Genomic DNA, 13,870 nt, shown 5'->3' on the forward strand with positions numbered 1-13,870 from the left:
CAGATAGGAAGAGAACATTAGTACAGCCAAGAAAAAAGGTAGATTCAGTAAAGAAGATGGAATAATGATCAGTACTAGATAAGTTTTCTTTCTGACAGAGAAAAACAGTTTTAAAATCATTAGCACATAGATTTTATATGATATTATAAAAAAGATTTACAAAATCTGCAGTTAAACTGTATAAATCTATAGGAAGCAAATATGACATTAAACAGCTTTAAAATAAAAGATTCAGTAAGTTTTAGATCTTATGGACTTACTGATACAAGCTTAAAGCAATGGCTAAAATAGCAACCAGTCAGCATAATGAGATACGCCAGGCAATTTTCTTAAAACTTTTATTTCCCTTAAAATTGAAATAAAATTTATACATTTGCAATGCAAAATACAAATGCCTAACAATTAGGGCATTTTTCAAATTTTGGAAGACTTTTATGCTTGCTTTGTGAATATCAGTACCTTAACTTCTCTATTCTAAAAATTAGTTAATACATATAAGAATGAAACCCCACGGTTCTGATTTTAAACAGGCCTTTAGAGCATAAGGCTTCCTCACCCCTGCCTAGTGACATACCTGATTCTTCAGAATCCTCCCTGCCTGGCAGGGGGAAGCGTTTTAATGAAAGGTTGAGAGGCGACAGGAGTTACAATGTTTCAAGTGTGACAGACACACTATGGTCGTTCTACTTCCTCAGGCCCCTCAAAGGACTATGGAAAGCAGGGTGCAAATTAAAGCAACTCTGGGCCCTGCTGGAATTTATATCAAACGCTATCACAATCCAAGAATAAATGATGAAAAAAAAATATTTAGAGGCACTCACACCATGCAAACCCCAAAACTCTTTTCTGGAACAGGGTAACTGAGATTCAAGCCTGCAGAATTTGCTTTATCTGTTACAAAACCGCATGAGATTAGATTCCCTAGCTTCAGTAAATAAGTGTTGTTGACTTTAATGTCAGTAAAATGGCCCTTCATTTCGAGACAATATTTCTAAAAAATTACGTTGACTGAATTCAGCGAGTTTCCTGAACTTTCCAACTTAGAAATACTATTAGCTACACTGACTGATCACCCATGTTCAAGAAACTATAATTCAAACTGAGAAAAGAAGATGCGTGAAGCTGAGATTCACTAGTCTAGCAGAATGAAGCTAAGAACTATAATTTTTAAGTACTTTAGAGGTGAGAGAAGAAGTATCAGTTTACAGATTGAACGTATCAGCCTATAATCCAGAAAGTGATGTTACCGATTTCCATACCCTACTCTTGTACAGTATGTAGAAAAAAAGGATGAAGCTCTACTGACAGTGCCGAACAACTTTCATTCTTATTGATGGGATATCACAGAAGGCGATTAAGCAATGAAAAAACTCAGCCAATAAAACAAATACCATCTCAACACATGCATTCATTTAGCAAGGATAAAGACATTTAGCTTTTTTCTGTTTTCTAAAATGCCTTTAAAACAAAATACTAGATGATATACTTCCATAAACAGTAGAGTAATACAGGTATTTTAAATATTAAAAATGCTTACCAGATTTGCAATGATATAATGGTATCCTTTAACATGTTTACCAATTGTGATAACCTGTAAAAAAGAAGAAATACCCCCATAATGGAGAATGTTCACCTGACATGCAGATTGAGACTTAAAAACTACAAAATGCAGTATGATGTAAAAGCTAATTATGAGCTTTATTGTATGCAATACTAAGCTTGTTTGGCACTTTTAATTTCACCTAATGCACCACTGAACACACTCTCCGCTGGTGGAAATTAGTCATGTTGAAGTCCAAGTCGCAAGATCTTTAAACAGAGGAGCTGAATGCTAATTACAACGCTGAGTATTAAAGGTACAACCTGGACAGAAGGGAGCAAGCATCAGAGTAGAAGCACTGTGCTTCACAGATTCCTGCTTAGATTGTGCTCCCTTTGTAGCTGAATTGTAACATCCCTTGAACTAGAAAAGGTTTAAAAGCCCACTGACATTAATGAAAGCATCTACATTATGAGCAAGTCTTTTGAAGTTCAAACTGTTGTTCATTGCCCTAAGGCTCCTTCATAATCTCCCTCAAAGCCAGCTGGTGGTTTCTCAGCAGTCTCCACTGACAGGCATGTAGCATGGATTCTTCTCCCAAATAATCCTAATTACGACTATGTCTGCATGGCAAAGTTTGCATTTTGAAGCAAAACATTTCACCAGAGAAAGGATGTGGAGATAAGAGGATCCATTTTTCAAACAATGAGAAGAACTTAAATCACAAGAGGATGCTTCATTTATTTCCTCATTTAACACCTAACTCAAATATTCAGAATAGGTATCCTGTAACATATGCCAGAATAGTAGTGGACAACATTCCACGTACTTGCTTCGTTGAAGTTACAGGAATGTAACTGAAGGCAGTGTTTAACACTGTTTTATATTACTAGGGTTTGAGACAGAGGGATCACATTACATAAGCCATAGAAGTTACCAAATTATTCCTCTTCTGAGCTCCATATATACATGATATACGAACTTAATTAGTCTAAACCAGTTATGTGCTTCAGACTACTTAAAAATCGTTACTTATTAAAAGGTTTAAGAATCACGTTCAGATATATTTCATAGGCAGCTGCTACTTCCAAAGAAATTTCAGTTAGACCAAACAGATGAGCTCTTCTGTATAAAAAGCTTCTTTACCATTCGTTTCTGAGGGGGGAAAAAAAAAAAAAGGTAACTGCAAGTCTTTGGATCAATGGTTAGTAACTGCTCTAACTGCCACTGGGTACTATTTCATTAATCTGGCTTTCTAACACATTGCCCTGTGCCACTCTTCCCTAGGAACACTGAGGAAGCTACTAGTTAATGCTCTGATTGGCTCCAAAAGCCGTGATGAAGGAGCTGTGGACACAAAAGGTATTTACCAGCGTCCCTAGTTTAGACTAGGGCCTCAAGCAGGGAGAGATGAGAAGTGGCAGTAGCTGCATGGCTGCCCAGAGGGTGTTATCGGGGGAAATGAGATTCTGCAAAGGAAGCTGGCTGAGAAAAGACAGAGGCTATGCAATGAAGAGCATGGTAACGCTGACCTGCCAAATCAGAAAAGGGAAAAATGAACTAGTCTGAGGAGAGCTGGAGAACTGAAACGTTTTTCAACTTACATTAAACTATTACAGTGTGGAAGAGAAACTCTAATACGAGACAAAAACAAAGAATGATGAAGCAACTTTGCAAAACACATCGTGTTTCTGTACAAAGACCCAAGGATTGTAGAGTGTAACTAGGTGAACCTGAGGTTGCCACCACAGCTTAAAATGTTCGTGGGATAAATGAAAGCCCTACGATAGAAGGTTTGTTCAAGCATAGAAAGCAAGGAAGAAAGTAAAGAAGTTGCTGCTTTATTTATCAAGAATGAATGCAAATATTTATTTATTTATTTATCAAGAATGAATGCAAATAATACTTCGGTATCCAAGAAAAATTTGGTCAAGAGAAAACCTATTGCATATGTCTCAGTAAAAATACACAGAAAAAGAAAAGGGATACTGATACAAAGGGTCTACTTCAGGCACCCTCATGAAAAGAAAGAAATTGCAGAGGCTTTTCGGGGCAGGAATTAAAAGGATTTTATAAGAAAAATCTGGAGGAAAAGAAAGACTTGAAATACATAATATGCTTTTAGAAAAGAAAGTCAGAAGAATACACTCAAAGGATACTCACAGCCTAAGAAACCCATTGTTCAGCACAGACCTTAATTTTAAGAGATGGAGAAAATTAATAGAGAAACAGTTATTTTAGATTTTAGTGTAGGCTGCTTGAGAATTTAAATTGGGTCTACCTTTATATGTAAGGAAGCGAAGTTACAGAAACAGAGTGTAAGAATAATGGACTTAAAGGACCAAACTCCAGAATCTGCTAGGGTATCTTGCAAAGCGAATCTCAAGGCTAAACCCATACGAGACAGCTGACAGCAGTTTAAGAGACTATTCGAAGGTGTATCAGTAAATTATTTTGAGGAGAAGAGCTAATTGGAATTGTATTAACTTACTTGCGTGGTTGATCCACAGTTACCTAGAATTCTTAAGTGACTTACAAACCAAAGCAGCAGGAACAACAGTTTATCCATCCGTAGCACAAGTCTGTGTGGATAAGCTGAGAAAATCTAAGACGCAACACAAGGCAGAATCCATCCAAATGCAATTAGGGCAAGAAAAATGTCCCAGAGCTGCAATTGAAAATAAGAAGCAGCCAAAGAAAATAATAGGTCTATTACTAAACAAACAAAGACACAAAAATGAGTGCTAACTAATGGGTAAAAAGGGTTCTTGGCTTTAAAAACTGGTAAAAGGGTAAATTAGAGAAACTTAACTCAGCAAACTTTTATATCAGTTAAGAGATTATATTGAATATTACATAATTTTACAAGAATCTATAGCATAGTAAGATGATAAACAGTCAATAAAATCTTGTAAAGATCACAATATGTCAAAGCAATTTCTTTCCTTTCTCTGGCATGATAGCTAGCCTAATAGATAATGAGGAAACAGCAGATGTGACATATCTTGAGTCTAAGAAGGGTTTCATCCTGTATGGCATCATTAGAAGTTCTGAAGGGAACACGGGCAAGACAAAAAGTCATTGTAAGGTACGTGAACAACCACTTGAAAAGTCAGACAGAACCAGCTGATGAGGAACGATAAGTACTCTTTCTCTCAAGAATTGCTCTATTCAGGACATTTCTTGACAAGGGTAACAAGTCAGAAAATATGACTTTAAAAATCTGCAGATAATAGAGAGGTTGCGGATGCTCTGGAGAACAGGATCAAACCCAATTTAATCTTGAAAATTAGAGAAACCATTTGTGGATAAAAAATAAAACAGGTAAATACTATGCACTCCATTTAGGATACTGCTCATTGCCCAAGACTCTCCAAAATGTAACGACCTTCAAAACAAAGACCAAAATAACAAGCCCTTCAAAAAGCTTCAAGCCAATACATCTACATTCTGATGACATATCCCTACAGATGCTGCAGAGTCACACACGGTCAACCTCAAGCCAGTAGGGAGCTATCCTTATAATTTTGCATTGTGCTCTGCATGCATGAAAAGAAGTAAAATACAGAGACAGTAAGACCTTCCTAGACTAGGACAGAAGAGGCTGATTTGAAGGTAAGACATTACTTTGAATGAGAGCACTGTGATACTGTTAAAAAAAATTTAAATTCATTTTGGCAAATAATATACGTGTGGATGGAGACAAGACATAATTTTCAGTTCTGTTTAAAGCTCATAAGACTAGCTGTAGAAGACAACATCCAAATTTGGTTAACACACTAAGAGAGAGATAAAATGAAGAGAGACCCAAGGACTGTCATTTGTACATTTCCAAGGTTCTTGGAAAAAGCGTTAGAAGCAGAAACTACTTTCTAGATGTAAGGATAACTAATCCCTAGACATAACATAACTATTTATAATGCACCATATATAATAGCTTATCACCTACATATAATATAGTACACTACTTCAGTTGTGAAATAGTCTTTACAGGTTTTTTTTCATCAGTAATCAGGTCATAATATCATACGGGATCATCCAGATATAATTATCTTGCCTTTGGGCAAAGGAAGAGATTAGGATTTTTACGTTCACTTTCTGCCTGATATATACGTGGTCCTCAATACAAACCTGTCACTTCTAAATGATGCATAATAATCACAAAAAAAGAATCAAGAGAAATGAACTAATTACATTTACTTATGAAATATAGCTAACTGCTGTCACTGAATAACGGAGAATAGCAAACCTGATCAACAATGTCGTTGACTTTATCACGTTCACAGTCCAAAATCACTCGCCTTTCCTTTTTTACCTCTAGATCTTGAAACAGTGAACGGTAAGTTTCATCTTTTCTGTCATTGTTAATATTTCCTACATTGATAGCAGTCACTTGCCATTTCTTTTCAGCAGCAGAATCCAGTACAGCTTGCAGTGTTGATAAGCCTAGTGAAGCACAGGAGAAAACAGAAGATGTGACTGATAAAGCTCTGGGAATAACAAGCTTCTAGAACTTGATTATGATTATTTAAGATTTCCCTGGAACTTGTTTGACCTGTCACACATTGTTAGGACTCAGAAATGAAGATATGTGTAGGCCAAATCAGTTCTTATTGCATGAAATTTCTATTTACATCGCTGCAAGAAATCAGGGTAGAGTCTTTTAAGTACAACCTTCTGGTTTTGCTTCATCCTTCTTCAGAAGAGGATTTTGCCAGTTTCACTGATCCACTGCTGGAATTCCACATGCTGGAAAAGAGATCTTCTAGGAGAAAAGTGATCCAATTACAGCAAGAGGATAAGCTGCTTATTATGAAACGCTATTGAACTGCTTTTGTTCTCAGCGCTTGAGCAGTACTGCATGTAAACCAGTACCTCATTCAGTCATCTTTAAAGAAGAACTGATGGGAAGTTTTATACATCATGCAATGAATATTTCTTTTAAAATGATAGATAACTACAGTCCAACTGTACATATAAACTATTTAACACGTGTTAAAGATAAATGTGGTTAAGTTATGCTAAAAGGAAAAGTAAGCAAACTAAAAGATATAGGGAATATTTTAAAATATTAAAAAGCACTAAAATAAGTCTATACCTCGAAGATAATGTTTTCCCTTGTAATTTAAATTAAGTTTAAAAAAAAAAAAACAACAAACAAACTGAAATGGATAGAATTCAAATAATTGTTTCAGACCTCATTTACCAATCTGTCTATATGTGTTTTTTCTGAGTTAAACAGAACCTTGGTTAGGCATCAATTAATAAGGGCTATTAATGTTAATTCTTATTATGAAAAATTTCTATATTTTACTCCTCTGATCTTCCATTTTTCCTAGGGACTACCTTTTCTTGGGGCACTCTCTGCAGAGATGTCAAATGGCTTCCTGGATTCCTTGCTTTTTATAGGTGGCAGATTTGTCATCACCATATAGTTTAGTTTATTCTGATAGCAATAACATATTTCAAAAGAATGAAAACCAACCAAACAAAAAGCATTCACAGCAATACTTCTGTGGACATGGAAGTATCTGGAGAAGTGGGACTCTGCAGAGGGGAGAACTTCAGTTACTCTTTTTAAAATGCAGGAATACTTCTGCTTGTGAACAAGAGAGGTTCAGGCACATGAGTTTATCATGAGACAAACTCTTAATTCAGCAAGTTCTGAAAAGGAGGACTAAATGGAGGCTGTGTAAATTAGCAGTTATGTTAAAAATAGAAAACTCCAGGAATGTCACTGTTTTTTTCCAAAACCCACTGTTCAGTACTGGCACCACAGAGGAGGCAAGGAGGATAAAGGACACTAACTCGCATTATATGAGAGCAACTGCCATATTAAGCCAATAATAGCTTGGAGATACCTGTACTGAATGGCGTAATTCTTACAGACAGGAATGAGACATGAAATTGCCCTGCACTTCAACCAGTTAGTCCCTAACCACAGATGAGCTGTAAAAGTAGCAATAAATGAATCTTTTGGAATAAGTCATCAAACTCGTTCCTATTAGCTTTCACAGCTTCCATTAAGAGTAAGTCTTTTTGCCTTTTTAATCTCATTCATGAAGGTGGAAACATTTTAAATTATATATCATTCCTTAAACATACATCACTCCATTAAGACCTATGCAAAAGCGTTAGGAGGAATTGTGGACCCTGCGTGTTCAGGGTTTGATGTCAGCGTTGCTGACTACATACTGCTTGACTCTGCAGGTCAACCTTGTGCTATCAGTGTGAGCACTGAGGAGCCACGATTTACTCTGCATAAAGGTAGGAGTTTCATGCCTTGGAGCTTGATATCACTGGGGTGCTTTGCCACAATTAAACAAATAAAAAAAAAGGCATAACCAAAGGGTGACTACAAATAACAATCTCATGCTGTTATTCCTGGCCAGATTTAGCCAGTGCAGCTCACAAGAACTAGATGTTTTTCAGTATTTCCTAAATATAAATCACATGCAGGTCATGTACTGCACACTGCTAGCTGATTGGTAAGCAAGCAGTTTTACATCTGTTCATTCTAAAAAGGTAGTGAAAGTTTCTGATTCTAATGTGAATTTGGAAAGAATCTGCCAAAGAAATGGGCTTAGGGTTCATCATCCCACACGACATTACTGTTGAAGGCTACTTACCAGCATTAGCTTTTCTAACTTTAGTGCTTACAACAGTGATAAAGAACTGTCTTAAGGAGGTCCCTTCAGCCTCTGAACAACATAGCACATAGAATGGCATCAGAATACAGTCTAATGTCACCCCATTACTCAACAAACCATGGTGCGGTAAAACAGTCCTTTAAATCTAGTGGCATCTTACCATTTAATGTGCACTTAATATTCAACTCTGACCAGAGAATATGCAGCTGAGCCACACAATGGCCTTTTTAATGGGAACAGGAGAAGGTAAGAACAGAAAAAAGACAACGGTTACTAGGTGAGGAGAACCTAACAACAGAATGACAATAACAAAATTCCAGAAAGGGCAGTCAAAAAAAACCCACTTCTGTACAATACTGCTTCTTCTCAGAAAACTGATTAATATACCATAATTTGCAAGTAATTTTTCCCAGCTCATAAACTTTTCTATTATTATTACCACAGCCATAAAAGGGCATAGCACTTTAAAAGCCTGTACCGCAGATTAAATAGCTCATAAACAGTGGATTTGCGTTTATCAACAACAAAAAAAAAAATGTAAGCTCAACAGAGGAGAGGAACTCCAGTATTTATCAAAAGCAGTCTCCAAAGAAGCAGGGACTGCATCCAAGATTCTTGTTTGATTGGTGCCCGTCTATCCGTTTTGCAAATGTGGAGTGAATCTGTGGTAGCAGACTGCCCTTCATGCTCAGATGCTTTTTTCTCCTAAGATAATTCTTAAAAAAAACAAAAACCAAAACAAAACACAAAACAAAAAAACACCACCACCAAAAAACTTTTCATAGGAACTGTTTTACATGTCATTAATCTCACATTGCTTATCAGCACATTCTTGCAATTCTATTAATACATACTGTAACAATTTCATTCTCATTTAAACAATTTTGTCCCAAAACCTCATTTCTAAATTTAAGCTTACACTTGTGGAAGGTAAATATTCCTTTTCTCATTTACTTGTGTCATGCAAATTCAGCATTTCAGTGAGATACATCTAGCAAGCAGCATACTGATATAAAGTACCACATCCTACCTCTGTCGCTGTCATACAAATACGCAAACTTGGTCCACTGATAGTACTCGATCAAGCTAAGAAGAGCTCCCTTGAGGTCAGGTCTCATCTGAATGACAAAAGGATGTGTTCCATCTGTTGGGAAGCTGGGAGTTATGAAGGAGACATGAAGAGTCCCGCAGAAAGAGGTTATGGTATTTACAGACTTCTTGTCATAGAATCCAAAAATTGCAAAGACTCCTCTTGAAAACTGGGAGCAGACTAGGAGTGAGAAAGAAAAACAATTAGGTGGGAGAATTTTTTCAAAAAATGTATTGAAAACTATCATGTATATAAATTGCCTGATAACCCAAATAACAGGAGAAAACAGCAATACACTGCTATGGAGATTACTATCTGTTATTATTATTAATCTGTAATATAAAGCTTCCTCTAGAAACAACAACAAAATAATCAGAGATGTGCTTCACATTCCTAGACGATTAATTTAGAAATTAAACTTACTGAGTTAGTCTTAAATTCTATTTATATTGTAAAGAACAGTGATATAAACATCAATGCAGCTGTAACATATAAAATGAGTCATTATGACCACACACAGCATTATGGAAATAGGTAACTTATTGTCATGTTAAAAATAAATTGGAACTGAGGTCAAAACTCACTGAGCTTTTTGCAAAATACCTGAAATAACTTTCCATTTGGGAAAATATAAAGGCCAACTAGAAGCAGATTTCCTTCTATTAACAGCAGAAAAGACGTTAATTTGCCTTAAAACCCCTCTGCTTCAAGGCATTCTTTTACTTTCAGCTTTGTAGGACTCAGCAAAAGCAGGTCCTTCTGGATGACACTTGCAGTCATGCTGCAGGAAGAATAACCTCACAGATGTAAGTAACATGCTGATTATTCACTTTTCATCACTGGAGACAATTCAAGCCAACTGATGAACACCACCCCTGCAATAAGATGTCCCTGCTCATTGCAGAGGTGGCGGACTAGACAACCTCTATAGGTGCCTTCCAACCCAAACTATCCTATGATTCTGTGAACGCTACCAATCACCACAGCCTGTTTAAAAGAGCTAGCTCTTTCGGGTTATTCTCTTCTTTGCCACTGCAGGCTATACTAGTGCCTAAGTTCTGAAACCAGGCTCCAGTAAGGAAATATTCATCTCTGATTAATTCTCATTCATCATTTATGCATTCTTTGGTTTGCACATAGTCACCTTGAACAAGAGACATCCTCCTGAAGAAAACATCTAGTCAGCTGCATTGCAAATCCTGCTCACCTGACCTGCTTATAGATAACAATCACGGTGTAACTGAAGCTAATCTTGTCCAGCTACTCAGTGCACTCACTAACCCTTGAATATAATTCACATATGGGCAAAAATAAGTTTACTTAATTTAAAAAATTCTCTTTATGGCAGATTAATACAGTATTTTCTCTTTTGAAGTTACTACATGTTTAATTTTTTTTTTTTAAATATCACCCTTTTATGCCTGTTATTATTCATAGCTGCTGTCTTTCCATGCCTTTGCCTATCAATCTTCGGCTACCATAGTCATCTCTCATACCCTAATTATTTCTATGCTCCAATTAAAAGCAACTAAATAAACAGTATGGCTGAAATTTTCAGTCTGCCACTTTCAACACTTAACACCTATTAACTTTAATTAGGTCAGAATTTCACCCCAGGTGAGAGAATATAAGCCATGAAAAAACTTTCTGAGTATTACCCCCTTACAAAAGCCTGCTGCAGGTTCTCCAGGGCTAGGGTACAAGATGGTTACACCTCTTCTGTACCACCTGCAAATCATTATGTAAAGTTTCAATATTTATCTAAAGTGTATTAAGGGTATAACACTGCTCATGGTGAACAAAGATTTCTGAAAAAGGCTGTGAATTTTCTGAACAGCTTTTCTGCTTAAGTTACTGAAACTCCTTGTTCTAGTCCAAATCACTATGGTCTCACTGAGACAAAACCAACTCCCTACCTCCCCACACACTCATCGACAATTGTTTCCCATCTGCAGCAAAGGCTAAATACTTTCTGAACTTGCTACAATAAAGGTGTTAATGTCTCATAATCCACTTTCAAAACTGCACATTAAAATAAAGCACCAGTTTACATTTCGATCCCTGGGTGAGAATTCCACAGAAGAGTGTTACTGGCACACTACTGTGATCTTCTGTATTAAGCCATTTTAATGCTGCATGTAAGATGACAGAGACAACAACAGTGTCATCCAAGGATCACTGAAAAGTAAGTAAGTTTTATGCAGGTATTGCTGACTCCTAGGATATTATCACATCTCCTGTCACACTTAATACTTCTCCTCAATCACGAGTCAGTGATTTTAGGCATAGATGAAATAACGCTGCCTACAACAGCCAACAACTGGGGCCATTTGCCTACACCAGGAAATCTGAAAAAAAACCAAAACCCATAGATGTTACCTTTTCAGAAGCACAACTGCCACCCCTAATAAAGAAAGTCCTGGCACTTTGGAGCACTGTACTCCAGTCTTGTCTCACTTCCTTCCCAATCTTTCCCGATGCCGGAAAGATCTGGACTCATCAGGCCTCAGCTAAACATCTTTGAGCTAATGAAGTTCAGTGTGCCCAAGCTGTTGGCAAGTTTTAGTTAAGGCTCTCTCTTGGTTCATGAAGTCATAGACTCATGCTGTTTACCCTGGAGAAGAGGAGGCTCAGGGGAGACCTTATCGCTCTCTACAACTACCTGGAAGGAGGCTGTAATGAGGTAGGGGTGGGTCTCTTCTCCCAAGTGACAAGAGATAGGACAAGAGGAAATGGCCTCAAGTTGTGCCAGGGAAGATTTAGATTGGATATTAGGCACAATTTCTTCACTGAAAGGGTAGTCAAGCACTGGAACAGGCTGCCCAGGGCAGTGGTTGAGTCACCTTCCCTGGAGGTATTTAAGAGACATGTGGACAAAGTGCTGAAAGACAAATGGCTTAGTGGTGGTATTGATAGTGTTAGGTTAACGGTTGGACTTGATGATCTTAAAAAGCCTTTTTCAATCTAAAAGTGTCTATGATCCTACTTTCTGTCCACCAGGGTCAGAGGGGAGTGGGTGAGCAGCTGTGTGGCTGCTTCATTGCTGGCTGAGATAAACCCACCGCAGGGCAAAAGGTGTTACTCCACGTTCCACCCACAGGACAGACCTGTTCATACCACTGGCCTGCACTCAAACAGGGGAAGGAGTTCTGCACTCTTTCAGTGATACAAACATGCAACCAACCTACTCTCCTGCTGCTGTTCTTTCAAACTGAACATCCTCCATGACATGGCACAAACTCATACTACCCCTCTTCACTCATTACTTACTGGCTATTGACCAAACACAGTTCTCTGGCATTAACACAGCAAGCAGTTCTCCATTTAATAATCTTTACACCTGGTAAATCATCAGTCCTTACACATATGTCATCTTCTGGGGAAGACAGGTGTGCTGGTTTTGGCTGGGACAGAGTTGTGGTTATGTTTTGGATTTGTGCTGAAAACAGTGTTGCTAACACAGGGATGTTTCAGTAACTGCTGAGCAGGGCTTACATGGAGTCAAGCCCTTTTCTGCCTTGTCCCTCACACTACCCCACCAGCAAGTAGGCTGGGGGTGCACAACAAGCTGGGAGGGGACATAGCCAGGACAACTGACCCGAACTGACCAAAGCGATATTCCATACCATATGACATCATGATTGGCATATAAAGCTGGCGGAAGAAGGAAGGAGGGGGCATATTCACAGTGATGGCATTTTGCCTTCCCAAGTAGCTGTCGGGTGTGATGGAGCTCTGCTTCCCTGGAGACGGCTGAATACCTGCCTGCCAATGGGAAGTGGTGAATTAATTCCTTGTTTTGCTTTGCTTGCATGTGCAGCTTTTGCTTTACCTATTAAACTCTTCATCTCCACCTGTGAGTTTTCTCACTTTTACTCTGATTCTCTCCCCCATCCTACTGTGGGGAGTATGAGAGTGAGCAGCTTTGTGGTGGTTAGTTGCCAGCTGGGGTTAAGCCATGACCATGGGTAAAACTGGAATTTTGTTCTCCTCTCCTGCACAAAAGTGAGAGACGAGTACAAAGCACCATCTCCAACAAGGCAAGTCAAGTCACTGCAGTTCTAGCTACATACAGGGGCCACAGCTCCAAAGCTGATTTTCACACACATGTACTCAATACGAACAAATACTAAGATAATAATTTTAAAAATAAATATTTTTGCTTTTAAGAAACCTGACACCCAGATATAAAACTCATTTAATTCAAACCAAGGCCCCCTGGATGTGAAATTAAAACTCGTTCTAACACAGATCTTGAAATTATGGACATCACACATGAGCAAATATTAAGCTGTGTGGATCAGCCAGAAAATCAGGATCAACTTTAATCCAGGATCAACTTTAATCCAGGTAAAAATAAATTTTCATCAGCAGTGATCAGTGTCACAGTTGTATACTGAAGAACCTCAGTGTTGTGCTTTTGCATGTATAATTCCTCTTAAAGATAAGTGGGAGGGTACCTATGCCATGCAATAAAAACTTGCTAAAATTAAGCATTTAGACTTTGTCTCGAGACAAATGCTTGCAATTGTTCCGAAGCATTTGGTCTCTCAGGAGGAGGAGGGAAAAAAAGGGATGGTATTTCCAAGC

At 37.8% G+C, this 13,870-nt stretch overlaps 1 protein-coding gene across 1 annotated transcript in view; it reads right to left on the bottom strand.

Moving 5' to 3' along the window:
- LOC104504182 (glutamate receptor 2-like) overlaps positions 1-13,045 on the bottom strand; it is a gene marked incomplete at both ends in the record, with an annotated part of 31,901 nt that extends 18,856 nt beyond the window's left edge. The window contains 5 exons of the mRNA XM_010150482.1: positions 1,538-1,591; positions 5,790-5,986; positions 9,221-9,460; positions 10,947-11,008; positions 12,879-13,045. Of these exons, the coding sequence (XP_010148784.1) occupies positions 1,538-1,591; positions 5,790-5,986; positions 9,221-9,460; positions 10,947-11,008; positions 12,879-13,045 (720 nt within the window). The remainder of the gene's footprint in view (positions 1-1,537; positions 1,592-5,789; positions 5,987-9,220; positions 9,461-10,946; positions 11,009-12,878) is intronic.
- Positions 13,046-13,870: the final 825 nt, after the last annotated feature.

Source organism: Eurypyga helias, unplaced genomic scaffold (assembly GCF_000690775.1).
Source record: "Eurypyga helias isolate BGI_N326 unplaced genomic scaffold, ASM69077v1 scaffold5824, whole genome shotgun sequence".
In the NCBI taxonomy this organism is placed as follows: Eukaryota; Metazoa; Chordata; class Aves; order Eurypygiformes; family Eurypygidae; genus Eurypyga; species Eurypyga helias.